The 22,476-nt window shown below is 44.1% G+C and overlaps 2 protein-coding genes across 3 annotated transcripts; both read right to left on the bottom strand.

Moving 5' to 3' along the window:
• Positions 1–1,556: 1,556 nt before the first annotated feature.
• mtx2 (metaxin 2) lies at positions 1,557–6,848 on the bottom strand. Of its 2 annotated transcripts, none has more exons than XM_040139779.1 (10): positions 6,809–6,848; positions 6,071–6,118; positions 5,921–5,967; positions 5,165–5,237; positions 4,561–4,637; positions 4,226–4,318; positions 4,025–4,063; positions 3,796–3,921; positions 3,554–3,630; positions 1,557–2,780 (listed from the first exon to the last, which is right to left on the bottom strand). In XM_040139779.1, the coding sequence occupies exons 1-10, from the start codon at positions 6,846–6,848 to the stop codon at positions 2,621–2,623; spliced, it is 780 nt and encodes a 259-aa protein (XP_039995713.1). In that variant the 3' UTR covers positions 1,557–2,620. The 2 variants fall into 2 exon arrangements, with proteins under 2 accessions (XP_039995713.1, XP_039995714.1); XM_040139780.1 differs by lacking the exon at positions 6,809–6,848 and adding an exon at positions 6,390–6,521.
• A 4,382-nt stretch (positions 6,849–11,230) lies between these two features.
• On the bottom strand, positions 11,231–12,815 carry LOC120796662 (homeobox protein Hox-D4b-like). Its single transcript, XM_040139702.1, has 2 exons — positions 12,232–12,815; positions 11,231–11,547 (listed from the first exon to the last, which is right to left on the bottom strand). Exons 1-2 carry the CDS (start codon positions 12,665–12,667, stop codon positions 11,231–11,233), a joined length of 753 nt encoding a protein of 250 aa, XP_039995636.1. The 5' UTR covers positions 12,668–12,815.
• Between the last annotated feature and the right edge of the window lie 9,661 nt (positions 12,816–22,476).

Here is a 22,476-nt window from a genome sequence, read left to right as displayed (position 1 = left end):
TCAAAACATAAGAATCCATTTTAATTACAAATCGTATCCTCATGTTTTCTTCTCACTAGCTGGGTTGTGACAGGGTCTACGGCTGCACATGGGAGAAAGAAAAGGTCTTAAAACTTTCCTTCACAGGAGAGCAGGATGGTGTGGGTGTGTTTGAAGGCATCAGCGTCTCTGCATTTCCTCCCTCAGGATTGTTCAACAACCGAGTGAAGTGCAGGCCCTAGAATGAAGCCCTACGCTCTTCGATTGTAAAGAACTGACACCAGAACACACTGTAGCTGCAACGACAATATCTCGGCACAACTCCACGTCGTCCGTCTTTAACCAATTATCTTCCAGAATATGAATAATACACAATCAAACAAAAAGAGTGGCGCTGAAATGTGACGTGCATGGCTCAAGAATGAGTGTTATGTGGTATATTTGAACTTCCTGGCCTTTTGGTGGCGTCATGTGATGATACTTCACACATGACTGTGGACTACCAATTTCCTGTCTTTCTGCTTATTTCTCTCCGTCTGCCGTCTGGCTGATGACCTCTAACTGTGCAGTGTTCGGTCGTTGCAAATCATCACTCATGATGTCACATGTCCTGGAAGTTCAAAGGTCAGACTCTGACCCCGCAGGAAACCTGGAACTCACTCCGTCTACTACTACTACTACTACTACTACAACAACACACACACACACACACACAAACTGCTCCACTGGAGGGCAATCAGAGGTGATCAGACATTACCAATGAGCTTGTCTGAGACCTGGAGGCAGAAACACACACAGCTCAGCATATCAAGCCCAAAAAATTGAGTTGAAGAGATTTTCGAAAAGTCTGTCCGCTGTGCTATTCTTTCCTTAGTTAATGCTGATTTTGTCTATGTGTTCTCTTCAGTTTTGCTGCATTTTCTGCATTGAAATATGTCGGATGTCGAGAATGTTTCGGTGATAAATTTTAAAACATTTTAAGTGCAGGTTGTGGCTGGATTGATTTTATTATTTAATGACAGTGGGCTTCCAGCATTTATAATATCATTCATAAATAACTATTATTACAAACAGTAAAAGGTTAAAATGTGGCCTTTATAATTGTTTTTTTATGACGCCAGTATTATCACGCCCTAGACTCTACATTTATGATGCCTGTAATGTTAAGTTATTGTTGACACTATCATGAAGGCGTTAATTAAATCATGTTTTAGTACTGAGGTCATAGTTAGTGGTGCTGTTGTAATTATATTCAGAGGCACTTCTAATAGTCTCCTGCATGTAAATAGCAAGGACAAAGAAAAAAAAAGAAAAAAAGAAAAGGAACTCCTCTCAGTGCAGTCTAGTACACCACCGCCTTTAACAATGACCTCAATAATAAACATACAATTGATATAGTTGTCGTATGGGATTGCGCTGGATTGTAGAGGTGTACCTAAGGAAGTGGTCACTGGGTGTAAGGTTTGTGTGATAAATTCCAACATCATCAAAACACGAATGAGCTTCCTCTGTTTAAACCAAAGCTTTTTCATTGGGGGAAAAAAACAAAACAAAAAAACGAATAAAAACACAGCGTGTCGAGTTGAATGACTTTTACTTTGTAGGCACTTTCCATCCACACAAAGAAAACAGTGGAAAAACTAAGGAATACATCACATCCTCTTCATCATTATGTTCACGTGTTTTTGTTTTTTGTACAGAAGAAAAGCACGGATTTTTAAAAAAGGTATGCCAACACTGTTTCACATTTCTTACAGGCTTCTGAAGTTCCTAGGGGAGAGAAAAAGAAAAAAAAGCAACAAAAAAAAAGCCATTTGACCTCACAGGGTTCAAGTGGAGTCCCGCCTTCTGAAAAGCAGCCATGTCACACAGCTGCAAAATCCATACCCAACCTCTCTGAGAGTCGGTGGGTAAAAGTAGAGCATTCTTGTGGAACAGAGTGCAAAATGTGGAAAAGCAAAGTTTAAATAAAGTCTTGGCCTCTGTTTCGAGCAGCCTCCACCCTGCTGAGGTGTCACTGAGCCTGACGATAAATCGCTGGAAGATTTGGGAGCTCTGTTCTACATTTAATCCTGACCTTTGATCTACTTCTGGAAATTCACTGAGGGTTGTATTATCATCATCAATATTTTTATTGAATTCCTGCAACGCTGGAAATGTAAAGGCCCCGTGGTCTGTTGAAAATAGTCCAGTTGAGCTAAGTCGGATATGCAGATCAGACTGGTGTGTGCAGTTGTATTCTCATCATTCTGACAAATGTATTTAAACTTGGAAGAATCTTTTTAGATCATTTACTTGTTGTTAATACCCTTTAGAATGATCTTTACTGTGACTTTAGGGTACTTTGGTGCTAGCCATACCTGGAATCATAATAAAGAACTCCCTTCCTGGGATATTTATTTATGTGCAGTTGACACATCTTAGTCCTTTAATGGACTGGCTCGCCTGGACTCCTATCAGCAACATGCAACAATGTACAAGCAGGAAGCAAAATGGGCAGTAAAGGAAGAATCGAGGAGGGACACGTATGTCAATATGAGCAGTTTTTAGCTTCTCAGTGCCACAGGGAGGGAACGAGCAACGGAAAGACAGAATGTACAAGACGAGAAAATACAGAGAAGGAGAGGCTATTGTCAGTCCTTCAGGAGCTCTTGCCTTCAAAGTAGGTCTGTTCGATACGTTTGCAGAACGACAACAGGTTGCTGTAGCTCTTGATCCTCTCTGCCAGCTCGCTGCTGGTCAGTCTGGTTGTCAGTATGGTGAAAAGGTGACCAAACACCAACGCATCCAGCTCTGTAGGCCTACAACACACAGAGACACACACTCAGTGTATGTTACTGCTGAAATTAACCATTTAATTGAAAGATTTTTTCATTTAATCTTAGTTGTGTTGTGCAGCAAGTCTTATTTTATGACCTTAGGGGTAGGTAGAGATTAGGTCGGAAATATTATTGCTGTTATAATGCACAAATTGCCATTTTTAATCAACATAGTGATCATTAGTTATATTTAAAATGTATCACCTATGGTTGAAACCTTTATCAGTGATGCATCACATCATTTCTGCTTGCACTGAGAAACTTCCTTACTTCCCACCAATCATTTCATCCCCTTTTTTCACTCAGCTACATATGACAAATCGGAACTGCCTGGTTAAAAGAAGACATGATATCAACCCACAGTATATTACAAACTCTGGCTGCTGGGTTTCATCAATTGTTTACAGGCCTTAAGACACACCACATATTCTTAGGAGGTAGAGAGAGATCTTTAGGACGCCATGACACTTTTACACCACAAGGTGGTGCTAACGAAAAAGCTGGCAGATGCTTCCAAACATCTTTTGTCGATTTTGACTTGGGCTCCTTTAAGGTCAGCTACATCAAACAATCCGCAGGGATTCAGCATATTGCTGAAGAACTGAAGTATCCTCAATCACTATGCCACCCTATTGCAATTTATCATTCAGCTGCTATGACAGAGAAAAACAAGACACATTGGACTGGAATTAGTGGAAAAACAAGAGCCACACGCACACACACGCACACACACATTCAAACAGACAGATACATACTGTTTATTAAAGAAGTATGGCTGTGTTCCCAGCCTCTGGGAGAGAGCCTGGCAGCACTGGCTCACATCTTCATAAACCTGAAACACACAACGGACAAAAAGGTTTTTGTGTTTTTGTCAATTTATGTCAATTTATGTCAACATTTTGAGAGACCACAAAAACATAAGTAGTATGTGGGGAAACCTGAAAAGAATTGCAAAACTTGTAAAACATCAAACGTTCATCCCCAGGTGGCCGCTAACCTGCTCCAGGGTTTTCCCTCCCCAGCCAATGGCATTCATCTTCCTGCGAACCTCCCACTGCTTCTGATAGGCGAGGATGTTACTCAGAGGCCACGAGTAAGGACTGCTGTATCTGGGACGGGAAATCTACACAAAACACATGCAGAACATGTGATTAAGAGGCAATGAATGATCACTGTAACCCCCCCCCCTCCTTTTTTTTTTTAAATTCAAAAACAAGCATACACACCTCAGCAGCTGTAGCGTCATCACACCACTGGATGTACAGCTGTAGAGAAGAGAATGGATCTGAATGATGGAATTATATTATCCAGAAATATTGATAACTATTGTGTGTACCTGTGTTGAGGTTTTAGTACCAGTATTATTGTTTCAGCTGTGTGTTTTGTTACCTGGCAGTGAGTGTAAATGTGTGTGTGTGTGTGTGTACCTCAGCAGTAAGCAGCATATTGTTGACCAGCTCCATGTACGCTTTCATTTCAGCTCTTTGAACATCATCCAAACCATCGCTCAGAGAACGACCCTGAAAACCCGAAAACACAGAGAGAGAAAATTAGTTTTCCTCCAAGCTTGGGTGAATCCTATTAAAAAAATAAATAAATAAAATAAGCACACTAACAGACTATAGAGGGAATTCCTAAAATGTGTAATAATCCTAGAAAACTACATCTACATAAGAACTTAATTGATTAAAATGTCTCTGAGCATTAAACAGGCAGTGATAAATTCAATGAAAACGTCAGTGTCAGTATATGTGTTACTCACCTTAGCTTTGGTGAATTGCACTATTGGCCCAAGTTCTGACACCACCTGGTTCCCTACATGAATAAAGGGAATCTTACCTACAGAGAGACATATATTTAAAATAAAAAATAAAAAAAGAGAGAGAGAAAGGGAGAGAAAGACAGGTCATTAAACATCATTAGACTCATTTCAGAAAACCTATAACCACAACAGGTCCTCGAGCCTCATTCAGTCAAAAATGCTCATGTGTCACCTGGATCTAGTCAAAATCGGCATACAAAGTTCACACTGTGCATTTTGCAGTGGGATAGAGCACACTTCAAAGACTGAGAAGTGGTTAGAAGTGTTAACATTGAATTTCCAACAAAAGCTAAATATCAATCAATTTCCAAACCAGCAACAGTAGAGAGATACTGATATCGTAGCTAGGTGGCTCTAGATACAATCAGGCTATATGTGAAGACAAGATATGGGGACTGCCACAGTTAACATTACATTTTCAGTGGGACAGACCACACCATAAAGACCAGGATGCTGCAACAAGGCTGGGATTAGAACACTGTAATCATAACTTGAAAGGAACAAGACAGAGCAAACTTAACTCTGCAGCAGCATCTGTACTAACCAGAGGGTGACATGTATTCAGCATTCGCCCTGCAAACCACCTGCACTGGCAGATCGCACATCCTGAGGTAGGCCTGCACAGCAGAGAACCAGGACAGGGTCGAAAAGTCGTCAAGCAATTAAGTGACAGGTGACGCAATCGACGAGAAATTAAAAGATGATAATGTTGATGATCCATTAATCATTTAAGTCATCTATTAAATTACATACAAATTCACAGGGCGGTATAATGCATGCAGAAACAAACGTCCACATAAGATATGCCGACACATACAGTACTGTGCAAAAGCTTTTGGCACTTTAAATGTTTAGATTCTCATTCATCACGCTGTAACATTCGGGAGGCGCATGATCGACCTCGGATTCATTCTGCAGCTCGATCACAACATGATGGAGTCAGTCTGGGATCACATGAAGAGACAGGAGACACTGAAACGGCCTCAATCCACTGGAGAACTGTGGCAAGTTCTCCAAGACGCTTGAAACTATCCACCTGCCAAATACCTTGGAAAATTGTGCGTAGGTGTACCGAGGAGAACTGGTCCTGGTTTAAAGGCAAAGGGGGGGGGGTCACAGCAAATACTGGTTTGATTTAGGTTTTTTCCATTTACTGCACTTTGTATGAAGTCAATAAGTAAAAACTATTCACGGCATTATTTCTGAAACCACACTCACTTCAGTTTTATTGGCCTAAAGCTTTTACACAGCACTGCATACGCTGCTGACAACACACACACACACACAAACAGAACTTCACCTGAACAGCGAGAGACGAGGCGCAGTCTGACAGCAGAATCTGATCCTCTGTAAGAAAAAAACAAACAAACAAACAGAAACCTAATGTAAAACCTCCACATCGATAGTGACCATTCATACTGTTTCTCCATTTCAGATCAACACTGCCTACCCTTCAGCTGTTGGTACAAGGTTGCATTCTCAGGCCAAGGCTCGGCAGCTGTCAATGTCAAAACCAGACACACAGACACAAAATGACAAGGTGGTGAGTTTAACACTTAACATTCACCTCATTTACCTGTGCAATACATTCACAATGCATTGATGTCACGCTAAATTAAATAGGAATGAACACAGGGGCTCTGACACTATGCTGAACATCCCCATGCTAGGCCTGGCCTTGATGCCGCTCCTTCTCAGATATTCGGTGCGAATCTAGTTGCTTAACGGACACACACTGAACATATAGACCCTTCACAGCAGAGGCTGACCTCTCAGCAACAGTTCACAGGCGGATCAGGTTAATGTCAGGCGTCGACACGGAAAAGAAAAACACGACCGATTCCCGACGGAGCGCGGGTAAATCCCATTAATTTCTACATACGCCGCGTAAAATCCAAGATGGCACATTTATCAATTTGACAATAATTTAGCCGCGCTTCACTGGAATAAATGGTGTTTTCCTAACTCGACACAAGGATGTCATCGACGTGAATCCTGCCGAACTGCTCCGGCTTTAATCCGCCGTCCTCCCCCGGGTTTGTATTTTGTTTTTAAACATGAATCCTTTATTGTTATTATTTGTCTAAAATGGGCGCTACACTCGGTTAGCCATCTAGGGACAAACGGTAGCGATGTTAGCTAGCTGGCTAAAGACAGCTACATAAACAATAACAGTTATTATAATTACCTGCCATCTGCGACACGAAAGCCTCTGCCGCAAGAGACATAGCTGTGCCGTTATATCCTTATTGTTTAATAATAATAACAATAGTAATGCAGGTGGGGTAAAGTCCACTGCATGCAAGTTTAAGGGCAAGTGCTTGTTCTGCAGTCACCGACTGGTCCGTCTGCGAATAATGTCCCGAGCGGAGACTGTTGCTCCGATATATTTTTTAGTTCCGGAGCCGGAGACTGCAGCAGGTGCCGTGTGCCCGTGACCCGCCCCCCGCCCCCTTTCGGTTCTGCCTTCATATGCCCGCCAAATCGCACCGGAAATGTTTGGCGGATTTTTCCGCGGGCTGTCGGGAGGCGGCAGTACACGGCGAGGGTGCGGGCAAACTCACGGTAAGGCCTCAGCGAGTGGACACTGTAAGCTTTGGAAACGTTTGTGTGTTTTGCTAATCTGTTTGTATTACGCGTGTTCTCGTTGCCATCTCCTCCTCACACCAACTTCCTGACTTCGTATCGTATGAATTACGCGTTTCGTTTATCCAGAAGACTGTACGGCTAAATCCCGCACACTGCCGTGCGGGCTGTTTTCAAACCGATCTCACCCAAGTCCGGAAGTTTGCTAGAGCTCTCTCTCTCTCTGTCTCTCTCCCCCTCCCGCTCCCGCGCTCTCAGGCTGCAGTACTTTGTGCAACCAGTCGGCGGCGTGCCTGCTTCACCGCGGTCGGACTGGAAAGGGACCAGGTTGGTGTGACACACAGTTACATGCAGAACGGTCGCGCAGGCGCAAAGACGCGCATCTGGGGCACTGAGATTTGTGAAATGGGACGATATTGAGTGTTTCGTTTCAGCGGCATTCAGTGGGGACACCGACGGGCCTCGTACGTGAGCTGGTGTCAAGTTTATTTGTAATTATCTTTTTCCCCATTTGAATTTAAATAAACTTAGCATATCTTTGTTTATTGTTTGTTTGTTTTTGTGTGTACACTTTGAAAAGTTGGGACACAATATAAAAATCGAGCATGTGCCCAGAGTAGGATCAGAGTACTAAACTCCAGATTTATAGTTTTGACATTTGTCAGTGGTTTTGACTGTATTGTTGAGTGGTTCCCCACAGCAGAGTAGAACAAGGGAAGCATCCCTGGTTTTTCTTTGTCTATCGCGTATCAAATTGCAGACGTGCAGGGGTTTCGGAAGCTTTTGGTCTCCGGGTGAATATTTGGGCTCTTGTTGGCCTCGCCGGTCAGGGTTTGTGGTCGATCCCCACCATGCGATGACGGATACTCCAGGTCGCGCTGCGTGTCAGCCCCGTTGTGCCTTTTCCTGCACGTTTAACCGCGTCTCGACCGGAAGCCACCAATTAAGCGCTCACTTCCCTTACACACAGACGCGCACACACACACACACGCACAGAGAGAGAGAGAGAGAGAGAGAGTGTTTCAAGAGCTTCCTACTAAACACGTTAAAACACAGAAATACACAGACACACACACACACACACACACACACGCGCGCACACACACACGCGCACACAGAGAGAGAGAGAGAGAGTGTTTCAAGAGCTTCCTACTAAACACGTTAAAACACAGAAATACACAGACACACACACACACACACACACACAGAGGATTTCTCTCTCTACGCTGTGCGTAAAGGATGCATCAAAAGTGCATAGAAGTCGTAAGATCCGGTATGAGATCTTCCACATGGCTACGAATAATTTTGGAGGCATATAGGGAGGCTGATAGTCCGTGTCTAATGCAGCCTGCAGTGTGTGTCTGTCATCTATAAATTTAAAGGCAGGGAATAACATCTCAGCTAATATTCAAGCCTGCTGTCATATTTTAACATTTTGCTCTCCGCCGGCTACGACCACATACGATGCAGACGCTCTAGCTGTTTTAATTTAACAGCAGCTCCTCTGTCTAAGTCTGAAACAGCTGTCTCCCACAGCGGGTCCCGGGGGCCACTATATCTCTGCCCTGGCCCCTCGGACAGTGTTTTTAAAGATCGGCGTTTATCTGCCGAATAAGTCGGAACACATTTTAAATCCTCCCACGGGAGAAAAATCGCCACATTTAAGACGCGTCTCAGCTGAAACATCACGGAGCAGATATTTGTCTTGGCTCACCTCAGGCGCCTGGAAGCTCCGTTAAATTACGACCGTACCGAAGATCGCGTATGACCCAGAGGATCACTCCGTTTGAGTTTAGGTTAGGCAGTCGTTACCTTTCCCTCATTGGCTACGTTCACGTCTTTTGGCAGTGAAGGGAGGTTGTTTTTGCGCACAACGGTCCGATTCTTTGTTTGAGCTAGAGGTGAAGATCACGGATTCGTCTTTCATTCGTAGACCGTGTTTTGGAGTAGGACTTCCGTTGATTCTCTTAAACCATCCCGTCGCCCTCCACCATAGAAAAACAAGCGTGTGTGTGTGTGTGTGTGTGTGTGTGTGTGTGTGTGTGTGTGTCATGAGGAAAAATATAGTAGCAGCTTTTGCAATTTGAAACATTTTTATTTTTTTTATCAAAACGTTTCCACATATAAAATTTTTACACGAAGAGTTTTACTTTTTGTTTTGTTTTTTTTTCCAAAAATGAACACATAAAGAAGAACATAGATGATGCTTGCTACGGAGAATAAAATATGCTTCTAAATAATACAAATAAAACCCAAAATCGCCAAGGTGAAAAATGCTCTATCTCGCAATGGCAACGAAAGTGAGTTTAAAAAAAAAAAATCCAGGATCCGCTCCTTTAACCGGATCCGCACCAAAATTGAATGAGTTCTTCCCCGGGCCATGCGCCATCCCTCCGCCAAGTTTGGTGCAAATCGGCTCAGTACTTTTTGCGTAATCCTGCTGGCAGGCAAACAAACACACAAACAAACAAACAGACAGACAGACGTGGGGGAAAACGTAACCTCCTCGTCGGGGCTAATAAGTACTGGCTTAGGCTAAAGCAGAGGTCAATAGCATATTAAACTGGAATCAGAGAGAGAACACGTTCTTTGAAAATGCAACACCACGCGAATCCAGAGAGGATCGTTTCAGACCTCTCGTTGCGAACGCAGCAGCAGACCTTTCAGGAAGTTCTCTTCGTTAAAACCCTGCAACCCTGAGAAACATCTGTTGGATTTACAGTCACGTGTCCTGCATAAAACACCTGTACATCCAATTTGGCCTTTTTTAAATTCTTTATTCGTGTCCCCGTGCGTACAAATGTGAGACTTCTCCTCTAAAGTTAATGAAAAGTTTATTCACCTTGTGGAGATTTAAAAAAAAAAAAGAGACAATTCGGCATATGGCTACTTATCCTACTAAATATGCATTGTTTTGGATGCTCCTCTATGTACAAAATAAAAGCTACAACATTATTTGTCCAACCAGTCTGCGGGTCAGGCACCCAGCAATTCGCTGTTCCTGGTCTTCTGTTAATTGTTTTTTTCCCCCTTTTTTAAGCTCCAGTCTGCGGAGACAACATTTTGGTAATGTGCATATTCATAAGTTAGGTCTACGCCATCCTTTTGGGTAGCTATTATAAAACCCTGTACTGTGTTTACCCTGTAGAAATAAAACCCTGTTTTCTCCAAAAGACACGACCCGTCCTCGTCCACTGCAGATAGGGAGCGTTGGGCAAGACCGCCACCGGTTATAGCAGCGCTGTAATGTCGGATGTCTAAACCTGGAGCTAATCCCTAAGTGCACCGGAGATGTCAGACCGTGTAAAGCCGCGTAGTTTAACTAAATGTGAGTAGAGCTGCAACGATTACCCGATTGATCGATTAGTAGATAGACAGAAAAAAAAGTCACTGGCTATTTGTAACTATTGTGATCATTGATTAATTGTTAAAACTATTTTTTTTTAATGCCAAATAGCAGGAAAAATAAGCAGTTTTCAGCCTCTAAGATATGAAGATTTCCTGATTTTTCTGTTTCATATCACTGTAAAGTGGATATCTTTGGGGTTTGGGCTGTTGGTTGGGCAAAGTGAGGCGTCTGAAGAGGTCAACGCGGAGTCTGAGAAAACTGAGACGGATATTTTTCACCAATCTTTCTGACGTTTCGTAGGCTAAACGATCAATCGATTAATTGAGAAAATAATCGGCAGACTAATCAATAGCGACATGATCATTAATTGCAGCCCTAAACGAAAGACTTGACTTTCGTTAATGAATGAAATACCAGACAAAAAAAAAAGTGATGCAAAACCTCTGCACAACAGAAAGATTTAGGAGCCATAAAAATCTGAGGCGACACGGACGCAGTAGCTACAGCATCTGCACGGCCTTCTGCTGGTCTGTCGGTGGATCAGTCTAAAGCGGTTGGGAAGTGTCTCGGGACCGCGGTCAAGCCCCGCAGCGCTTCAGCAACGTCAGTTTCGGCGAGTGAAGGTGCTAACGTGGCTGCCTCCGACGGCCGCGCTCCGTTCGGGCCATCGTGTGTTCACACGGTTATCACCGCCTTCACGTTGCCGCCGACGACGACGCCGCCGCCGCTGCCGCTGTTGTCCGTCGCTTTCTTGTTTTTGCTTCGTCCTTTGGTGTTCGGCAGCTTGTTGTCCTTCTTCCAGCGCATGCGCCGGTTCTGGAACCACACCTTCACCTGCCGCTCGGACAGGCAGAGCGCGTGGGCCACCTCGACGCGGCGGCGGCGCGTGAGGTAGCGGCTGAAGTGGAACTCCTTCTCGAGCTCCAGGACCTGCTGGCGCGTGTAGGCCGTCCGCAACCGCTTTGGCTCGGGTCCCACGTGGTTCGGGTTAACTGTAAAAAAAACAAAGAGAGAAAGAAAGGAGAGAGAGAATTAAAGCCAGAAAAAATGCACAGAGAAATAGAGAAAAACATAGAAAATGTATTTAATTTTACCGCATTTATTTTATTTTCAATTTCGGATTTAAGCATTACTGTTGTTTTTATTATTAGGGTATATAACAATAGCCTATTTACTAAGTTAACCCAATCGAATAAGCGTGAAAGTCTAATATTTTAAAATCTTATTTAAACATAAATTTAGTTAATATCATGTGGTATTTTTCCGTGTTAATCTTCGTTTGTGGTTGACTGGGAAGAGATCCAAGAAACAATTTCTACTTTTAACTTGCAGCTTTTTGTTCAGCCGGACACCAGATACACACACACACACACACACACACCAACACACACACACACACACACACACGCCGTGGCAGGGCCATAAAACTTTATAGGGGTTGTAATTCTCCCTGACTCTCACTGAGATCATAAATAACTCGACAACAAAAAGCGGTGCTCACAAATGGACAAAACACTAGAAAGAAAGAAGAGAGAGAGAGAGAGAGTGGGAGTGCATCAGAGATTTAAAAATTTTTAAAAAAGACAAGGGAATTAGACAATCTGAAATGATGGAGAAATGAAATGGAGAGAGTTTGGAGTAGAGAGAGAAAGATGCAACTCTTCAGGCTGTCTCACCATGCGCGACGTGCACTTTCTTCATCCAAGGGTAGACAACAATGGGCGGCTTGTCTTTGCCCTGGCAGGCCGTTTTCCTCTGCACCTGAGCGGGCTTCGCACAGGTCATCCAGGCCTGGCACTGCAGGTCACCCACGGGGTACCTCTCCTTCCCGGGCGCCACGGTCTCTCTGTAGCCGGGGAAGGGCGCACCTTGGTGCTGCGAGTGGTCCTCTCCATCCTCCCGCTGGTTCCCCTGCAAAGAGCGTTGATAGCCGGTTTGTTGTGGTGTGTATGGAGGCGGAGGGGGCTGCATGGGCTGGTAGCCCCCTCCATAACTACCACTGTCCTGGGGGTTGTTGTAATACCCCCCTTGGTCACTAAAATTACTGTAATCTTCTTCACAAGGCGGGAACTGCGGCTCAGCATATTTACAGCTCACCACGTAGGACTCCATGATTGATTTATAGCGAGGCTGGTAGGAGAATACTAATTTTTCTTTCTCTCCCCTCTCTCTGTCTCTTTTCCCCCTCTGGCATCAAGCCATCCTTGCGGCTGTCAAATAGACGGACAGCCGCGCGGGCCACGTGACCCTGCGGCCAGCCAATGAGAGACAACACCTCGGGTTGTTTATGTCAGACGTAATTGGATAATTTGAAGGGGGGAAAAAAATGTTCATAATGGGACTAATGGAGATTTGCTGTTGGGGAAAATTGTTAATCATAGATGTTTGTGGACTTTGAAAAATAACGTTTAAAAAGCCTAAAGACTGCCGACTCTATCTAATCTCGTCTCCTCATCTGCGCGCTCCCCACCCCCTCCCGTACGCCAATTGAAGAAGGAACGGACTGTAGATTTATGACTTTTAGGTGACTGACTTTTACCCCCACACAGATGGCCGGAGCTGAAAAATTAATCTCGTCCATATTGAGGGGACGGTGGGGCCATATTTGGCCTTGTGGCGAGTCAAAGGACGCGCAACAAAACGCGGCCGGTCAGAAAGGCCTCCAATAAAAGAATGGGATAAAAGGTTCCCAGACAGTGACTAGTAGTTGGCTTTGTTAGGCTGGGGTCAGCCCGAGGTGTCCCGTTCACCAGCACCAACTGGGCTTTTAAAGGGGGGGGGGGGGGGTGCATTGCTTCGCTTAAAAAATGATGCCAGAGCAAGCTGAACGTGAGAAAAATGCGACAGGGCTAAAAAAAAAAATAAATGAAGGCGAATTATGCTGGATGCAAAATCGAAAAAAGGTGAAAGAGATAAGTGGGAATATGCAAAATCTAAGCCCTCACACGAAGAAAGGGTCATATAGGCGGTCGAGGACGCCAGTGTTCTGTGCGCACTGCAGGCGTGTGTAGTTAAATGATCCCGTTTCTGTCCAAAATGCTACATCACAAACGCCAAGTTCTTAAAAAAAAAAACAACAAACAAACAAACACAAAATTAAAATAAAAACCCCCTTTGCACCGAGGATTACACCATAGACCAGCGTTACATCCTCCAGGATTTCAGGAGGATTTCTTCCGTGGCTGCGGCTGCTCTCTAAGGATGCTGACGGTCTGATGCTCAGCCAGAAGCTCTCGGTAGCTCCCGCGACGTGCCATTACCTCAGCCTCATATAGCCTGCAATAATACTCTAATAAAGAGGGGAGGAAGAAAATGTTTTTGCTTGGCTGGGGTATTAATGGAGCTCATGTGAAGGGTGTAATGGGTCTGAAGATTTTGGCATGGCTGACAGAGTGCAAGTGAACTAGAGATTTTATGGGCTAAATCTATCTGCTCTAATGAGTCATTTGTTCAGGGAGAGCTCATGATGAATGACTGAAACTTACTGATAAGATACCGTATAGGTCATAAAGTGGCTAAATCTCCCTTTTTTGGGGGCAGAATAAGCAATTTTATCTTTTTTTTTTTTTTTTACCTTTGTCTCATAAGCAGTGGTGGAGCCATTCCATCTAGCTACAGGGTCATAGCAACCCCCCCCCCCAATCAGGAGGATGTTCAGCCGTTTTTTAGCTTCTGCTGTATTTAAAGCTTTAACTTCAACCAGACCATTAGAAACATTAAGGTATCAGCTAAGACAAAGCAACAGATTTTTGTTTTGTTTTACAAGGCTCTACTGTGCACAGATGTTTTTCCAAAAGAATTACAGCCAAGCTGTCCGTTTGAATGGGCTGCAGAAGGGATGTAATTAAGGCAGCAAGTCATGTAACTCGTTCTGATTAAAATCCTCAGGTTTACTGTCTTGTTGTTTGTACTTGTGATGCAACCGAATTTCTGTTTTTTATTTCTTGATGGAGCAGGCTCTTAACGCCACCAGGGAATTAGATCCAGTGGCTTCATCGCACTGCGCAGCGTGTGTCTCAGAATGTGCAAACCCTCCTGTTCAATCCGATGATCGGTGTCGGACACAGGGAGCAGAGGGAGGACGCGGTGACCCAAGTGGGACTTCTCTGCGCGTGACGCCACACAAATGTCAGTCGGGCTCAGTTTCTGATGCTGGAAAGTGTGGAACTGTAGAATTTAAAAAAACGGAGAACTGAGGAGGTACATTTTCCCTTGGCAAAGCAAGAGCGCTGTGAAGTGTGCTCGGTTTTTCCTTCCCTTCCATGGCTTTTGATAGATGGTTAGTCTTCGCCCATAGACTCCCCTAGAACCCAATCTGTGACTGAGGCAGCTCCACACACATTCGGTTCTACAGGGTATATATAGGCGAAGGCTCACTTCACGGCTGGCTGCTGATGACTCCTTTGTCTTGTTGACAGAGATTTACACGCATTTGGAGAATTGTTTTTTTTTTTTTTCTTTTTTCATTGAAGACATTGCATCTTCTAAGGCTCAACGAGAAACAATTAGAGGACCTAAAATCACCCTTCAAGCCATCCCTTCATTTTTTTTAAGACGAGCGTGTTTCTGTTGTTCAACACGTGATGTATCAGTGTCATTGTGTAATTTATTTGAAACCATTAACGGCGCTGTAGCCTGTAGCTTTTTGACATCAATAACTCATTATGGGCGTACCACATTAATTTTGATATATATGTGTAATTAGTGTAAGCAAGTGAGTCCATCATGTAGAGGACTGGCGGCCTCAACAGGACACTGTGGGCAAGGTGGATATCTAGATGTAGTCGTAGCTGGGAGAGTGATTTACAGAACAAAATGCCAGGAAGGGCAGCTGCCCTTCCCCTGGAAAGGGAACTAAACGTTTTTCATAACTGCACGTGATGTAAAAATTTAAATGACAATTAAAATATTAACGACAGCAAGTGGATAAAGGGGGTCAGCCTGTGAGGGGGAAAAGTTGGCTTATCGTTTATTCACTTTTGGTGATGCTCCTATGGAAGTTTTCAACGTGTCTCTCCCAGGGGCCTTAAGCCACTTTGTCCCAGTCACGATCTCATTTATTAATGGTAATTGTGTTACACCAAGGTGTCAGCAATACTCTGAAATCACGCGTTGATGTTCGGACAGCGCGATCCCCGATGATGCATCATTCAGCACAGCACTGTGAGAGCATTCTTAATCAGTGCGCCTGACCTCGGTGACAACTGAGCACCTACAGCACTGTCGGTTAGTGCCAAGCTCTCGGCTGAGCTGTGTGTGTATTACTGGGGGTCACAGTTTGATACTGGTGCCCCCATTTGGGCCAACAAACCTTGTATATCTAGTAATTTTAAACATTTGATTAAAAACCAGGATAGAAACCATGTTAGGGGTCAGAGCGGTTTTAAAATCCGACTCCTTCACAGTTTCACCAGCCATGTAGGCTTTGTGGACGGAACAGGACTCCCTACTGACAACTGGTCACCTGCCAGAGTCGCTGGTAAACAAGCAACCAGCTGCAGCGCAAAAACGTGACCAGCATTTGAATGGTGGCAAATGGTGGTTTCCGAACCTGGCCTGCACTAAAAGTGAGGGCCCGCAGTGCTTGAATGAACGCGGCCCCCAGGGCAAATCTAAACGTCTTATTTAGGTCCTGCGGAAATACATTTATGATGGTCCACATCCCCCATAGGTGTTTATAATTCAACACTTGCCATCAGCCGGCCGCTGGAAGCAACACAGGCTAGATCCAAGAAGGTCTGGGTTTAAATTCTAATCGGGGAATCTGCAATGAAGGGCAGTTTCACCAGTGATACCAATGGCAGCATAGCCATTACCGGTATTATAGTTATCATTTTTACTGTCTCTTCTTACACTGGTTTTTCGTGGGCACATATTAAATGAAGGTTAAAGTAAATAGGTTATGTAATGGTTTTCATCCTGCTCTATCTATCAACGCCCGTGCTCTGAAGGCAACACTGTCCTCGTCTTTTCCATTTCCACACGTCACGTCTTGATTCACGCATGGCAATGTCTTGCTGAGAATATTGGTGAAATTTACTTGCAACATATGCACAAATAATATAGACGGTGTTTTGTGTGTGTGTGTGTTTATTTACTGTAGTTTTTCTTGACAAGACACCAAAGAGGTTTTCTGTGTCCAGTTTCTTGCCCCGGGCAATTTTCTGTGCTCTGGCAGAAACTCATTTTTGCCTGTTTACATTTACTAAATTCCCATGGCCATTTGAGTGAGTGGCTGGTGAAAACTCCGCTCTGAACCATTTTGTTGCTAAAAGCCAAAAAGGCCTGGGTAGCGTGGAGTGAGAAGCACAGCAAAACTTCACGTAAGTGCAAGAGTGGTTTCGCATTAAAACGGTGGGAAGGGTGAACACAAAAGCTTTTTTTTTTTTTTTTTTTTTTAAAGCTGAGCTAGACATCGATTCCCAACAGGTCAGATGGATTTGGTTGAATAATGAAACCGCACAGTTCGGAGCACCTTTTTCTGCAGATGCAGAAAGTACAAATGGTGGAAAATCTATTCAGTTTAGGACTATTAATCCATGCCCTGAGTAAAAAAGGACTTTGAACTAAAACTTTCATTTTTCACAATTATTCCAGCCTAACTTCTTCTGCTAAATAGGGGTTTGAAGACCGGAGTCATTAGCTCCCACCTTTTGAATGGGGTTCCCTATCTCTGAGCTTTGGTGGACTCCTTTTTAGAGGAGAACAGCAACAACGGGAGTGATGTTTCGGTTTTTGAAAGAGCATTCTTCTTTAAGAATGTAGCCTAGCTGCCATCAGGTCGCCAGAGGGTCAATCAGAATCGTTGACCGCTGGTTCACCGTTTCATTAGTCCTCGCGCTGGACAGGGCCACGCAGGGGCTCGAGCTGGGGACCATCCAGAGTTCACGCGGACTGCGGGAGTCGCGAGCCCATTGTTCCGCGGGATTATTGTTGTGCAAAGGCAAATGCTAGTCCGAAATTCAAGGGTTAAAATGTGGGAAAACGAGGCCATTTTTAGGCGGAAATACAGTCAACCGGTTTCATTTTAACAGATGGGACTTGGTGTTTTCTGCGCTGCGTCCTTGGCTTAATATTCGCGTAGCGGTCCTTGTGATCGTCTCTCACATATCAATTTTCAATTATGGGCAGAGTATTGATTGAGTTGAAAACTGGCATCTTACTGGAGCGAGACCTCCTCCACTCAATAGCTTCCTTGCCGCCCTCCACTTGCAGAACATGTTGCCTTTCTGGTGAATCTAGCTGCGGGCCACTTTTTCTTTCTTTCTTTCTTTCTTTCTTTTTAACCTGACAGGGAACTTTTTGACTTCAAACTTTTGCGTGCAGACCACGCTGCCTAGTCCTGAAAACGGCCACGGGAAGCTCAGCAGCACAAGCATCTATTCACAGACACAGCTCGCCGCCTTTTAGACCAACTCTTAACCAAGTTCTCCTCTCATCCCCAGTTGGGTTTGCGATCTAAAGCCATTCAGATGTGGCTTTTCTTTCTGGGGTCGTTTCACTTTTTCATCTTAGACAGGCTGACCGCCGGCTCACCCCTCCGCCCCCGGCCCTCTGCCGGGTCAAAGCCGAGCTGGGAGCAGCTTTAACCAGGTTTAGACATTAACTGCGACCTCCAGCCCCGCATGGGAACCGGCACGCACTGTCTCGGACCGCGAACGCGAGTGTAAAGGCTGAGGTCTGTTCAGATTAAACGAAGTGCAGCACAAACACTGACTGCGTTTAGTTCGATTCCAGATTTTGGAGTTTACCGTGCCGACAACTGCGGCACACACTCTTTGGACACCATCGTATCAGGCCGTAGACGTGAGCGAATTGTGATTTAGTGAGACGCATTTAATGGCTCTGAAATTAAACAGGAATCAGCGAAATCCCATGATCGCAAATTTACCATAGGAAAAACCAAATCTGTCTTAAAGCCTAAAATAATGATACAATTATATGTGCATATATAGGTGATTTTAATTTGGTAAAATTACAATCATCTTTGATATATATATATATATATATATATATATATATATATATATATATATATATATATATATATAAATAAATTTATTTAGTTTTCGAAATGTTGTAGACTACAAATGTAATTAACAAGATTAACAAAGAGATTAAAATATGTGAAGTGTTGAACTGCACTAAACAACAGTCGTTCCACAAATATCAATAGTTGTATGTAGTCGTGAATAAGTCTGGACTGAAAAATATGTGGATATCTGTGTATGGAGGATGGAGCCTGTAATGTTGCACCAGTTCTACCGGGCTGCGGATTATTATCTGAACGCAATAGGTCGCCTGTTTACGCCTTTATAATAAAATAAAATGAAATAGTTTACGATAGTTACCAAAAAAAAAAAAAAAAAAAATCACATCAGGAGACAACTTTCAGTTACGTCTGTGCAGAGTCCAACAAAGCCGAAGTGTATCTTCGAGAAAAGGGGCCTATGTTGCACTATTTTACCCCCTGACGTTTTTTGTTTAAAGGATGTTTGAAAGATTAAGGTCACTGTCGTCGTGTTTTTGTTTGTTTTTTGGTTTTTTGGCCTCAGCTCTGCCTGTAATCAACATGTTCTCCGTGTCGGTAGCCGCTGGCACAGCGTCCTCTGTCCGTAGGCGCCGTCGGAGGCAGCCGTGAAAATGTAGCCCGGTAGCCCGGACCGCGTGTACATGCCCACACAGGCATCCACCAACACGACCGGAGTAAGAAACCGTCTCCAGTGCGGCGCTGGAGCCCTCGGTCCTACGTGCAAGTTTTGACTGCGAAAAACTCGCAGTCCTCCGGCCGCTGCCTGCAGACACAAACACTCTAAATGTGTTTACTGATACTGTATCTTCAGAGCTTCATTATTATTGTCGTCATTATTGTTACTATTATTATTATTTATTATTAGTAGTATTATTAGTAGTAGTAATATGCTAAAATCCCACACGTATGCCTGACAATCCTCAACATATGGAATAAGGTTTTGCTGCCCTAGAAAGTAAAGGATGTACTGTATGGCCACACACACACACACACACGCTGTGGAAATCATGCACACACACACACACACACACACACACACACATATAGGGTTTCATGTTAAAGAGCTTCCTACGAAACAGGTTAAAACACAGGCGTCATTTAACTCGAAAACAAAAATCCAAGGCTCCGGGCGGGATCCCAGTGAACTGGACCCGATCTCGAACACATCTCTGCGCCGTGAAGTGAGAGCGGGACTCCAGTATTAGACCTTTAATCCTAAACACTCCTGCTTAGAAACGGGCTCCCACGGCTTGAACAAGTTAAACGACGTGTAGGTATTTTTAGGATCTTAACATAGGACTGAAAGTGCTTCATCTCCCACGACTTTTATCCTGTATTGAATAGTTGCGTTGATGTAGCAGCAGTTTCACAAATTATCGTTTAACTTGACAAGATTTTTTTAAATACATATATATAAGACGGCAGCAACAAAATAATGAAATTAAGAAATAAAAAAAATAGAATCTAAAGTCAGCCGGTGTCCAGTCTTACCCCGAAAGACGCCTTGAATTTCGGCAAATCAAGGCCTTGAAAGTTTTTTCAACATTACATGTCGGAGTGTTGGAAAAAAAAAAACGTGGGTGCCCTTCCAGCCAAAATTATAATCTCCGAAGTGAGTTAATTAGATTATATATTGGACCACAGGTGGCTCTCCGGACCCCCTCGCTCTCTCTACCGAGGGCCCTCGGGGGGTCCTCGGACCACCGCTTTAATTTGGGGCACACTGCTCCCCCCCACACAACCCCCCGACGCCCCCCTCACCTCCACCTCTGGTCCTCCATCGGCCCCCTCTGGCCCTACAGTCACAACTTCATATCCGTGCCAAAAATGAAAACAAGACAAACTCACTCGTTCTGCTCTGGTCTCGCGTTGAAACGCGATCGTTCGTTACTGTAAAATCCCGTTGGAGCGGATCGAAGCCGACTATCGGAGCCGTCTCCGCTGTTTCTCTCAGCGACACAAAGAGCATTCTGTTGATTTCGGACAAATATCGGCTACCGATCCCATCTGGCCGCCTGTCGGCTATTCTCTCTGAGTTATATTTTGGGGCTTGTCAAACCGCCGGCAATAAAACACACTTTATTACCGTCACGTGCTCAGTTTTTTTTTTTCCTTTTTTTTTTCTTTTTTTTTTTTCTCCAGCTCACACGCGGGTTCATAAATTATTAGGCCCTGCACCAAGAGCCACTTTATTCGATAATGGCGCCAAAGAAAAAAAAAAAAAACACCCTTTAATCTGGGGGGGTTTGTGTCGTTGGAGATTTGAAAATGGTGCGTTTTGTGGTCGCGTTAACTTAGATACGGGGGTTTGTGTGGTTGCAAAGTATTTTTCCTCTTTTTAGTTTTAATTTTAGCTGAATTTTGAATTAGTATTCGTTTTTTTTCTTTTCTAATTCCAAAGAAAATGTGTTTGGGTATTTTTTTGTTTGTTTTTTTTTTTATTTTTATTTTAAATGGAAATATTGATTTCATTTGATCTAACAGCGACTTTCTGGTTGTTATAATAACGGCGGGTGGCATGTTTCTTTTTTCCCTTTTTTTTTAAGAAGTTGCGTTGGACATTTCGTGATCGGCAGAAAACAATTTGTGCGTCGACACGGTACTTTTTCTGTGCGTAAAGCAGGCAGTGTGCGTGCTGTGCGGCTTCCACTGCAGTGCTTCCCTCCACGGCGAAGCGGAGACTTAAACGCCGTGTGCACTTTTCCGGATGTTTCTGGAATGCTGTTCGGAGCGTTTGTTTCCTGCTTTGATTTCCGTAAATGAGGAGCAATAAAACCATAAACGGGCTCTGAGAAAACAGGCTGCGGGTCTGTCTGTGTGTGTGTGTGTGTGTGTGTGTGTGTGTGTGTGTGTGTGTGTGTGTGTGGCTGTGTGTCAAACTGCACACCGCTTTGCTTGCTTTAGCAGCTCTGCGGCTGACGGGACATTTAAGAGTCAAAACAATGAACTAAACCGAAACCTGCACATGGAAAAAAAAAACTAAAAAAAAAAAAGGCCTAATAATCACTTAATGAGAACCTAGTGAAAACAGACATGGACTACTAATAACCATTATGATGCTGATAATGATAATAATAGCAAACCCCGTTTGGAATTTAACTTAATCAGGGCAGATTAATTCAGCCATTAGTCTACAGGAAAATAACATTTCACTAACACATTTAGTTTAATCATTTCAAATCCTGTTTTCGTGTCTTTTTCCGACCGGTGCTTAGTTTTGATTTATTCATGCCGTTTTTAGAAATACTGTAAAGCAGCCAAGGGCTTCAGTGTCCAGGAACTCCATTTCAAAACACGATTTTTTGTATTTTTTTTTTTTTTATCTTTAGTTTAATTAACAAAGTGACACCGCCCTTTTTTTTTCTTTTTTTTTAAACCACAAGCCACTTGAACCCATGATTTATGGCGCCCTGGCTTGGCGTCCTGCCCAATAACGCCTCCTAGCTGCTGTAACCTAGAATCACGCCCAGACCAAATAAAAATGCCCCGGGACAACGGAGGGGGTCGCTCTGCTCGAGGCTGCGTTCAGGGTAGCTGGGAGAACAGACTCCCTAATGACCCCCGAGCTGAGGGAACCCGAGGGTGAGGGGGCAAGATGGTGTCGTTATACCGAGTCTTGACCGGGCCTTGACGCTGATGCCGTCGTCCTACAATATCATCCCTGAGGCCGTAGCGCCATCTAGTGTTCGAGAGATACACAACGGCGCCCACCGTGGCCCGAGTGTGAGGACGGTGGAGGATTCGCGGGGTTGATCCGCACTAGTCTCCTCTGCAGATTTCCTCGGCTTCTCGGAATGACCTTGGCAGCAGAAGGCGACGACTGCCACTAGTGCCCGGCGCCCAGTGTTGGACCGAATCTGTTTACCCGCTGACTCGGGGTGTGTAGCGC

The sequence above is a fragment of the Xiphias gladius genome, chromosome 11 (assembly GCF_016859285.1).
Source record: "Xiphias gladius isolate SHS-SW01 ecotype Sanya breed wild chromosome 11, ASM1685928v1, whole genome shotgun sequence".
NCBI classification, from domain to species: domain Eukaryota; kingdom Metazoa; phylum Chordata; class Actinopteri; order Istiophoriformes; family Xiphiidae; genus Xiphias; species Xiphias gladius.
The sequence above is the reverse complement of the archived record's forward strand: the minus strand, read 5'-3'. Positions and strand labels throughout refer to the sequence as shown.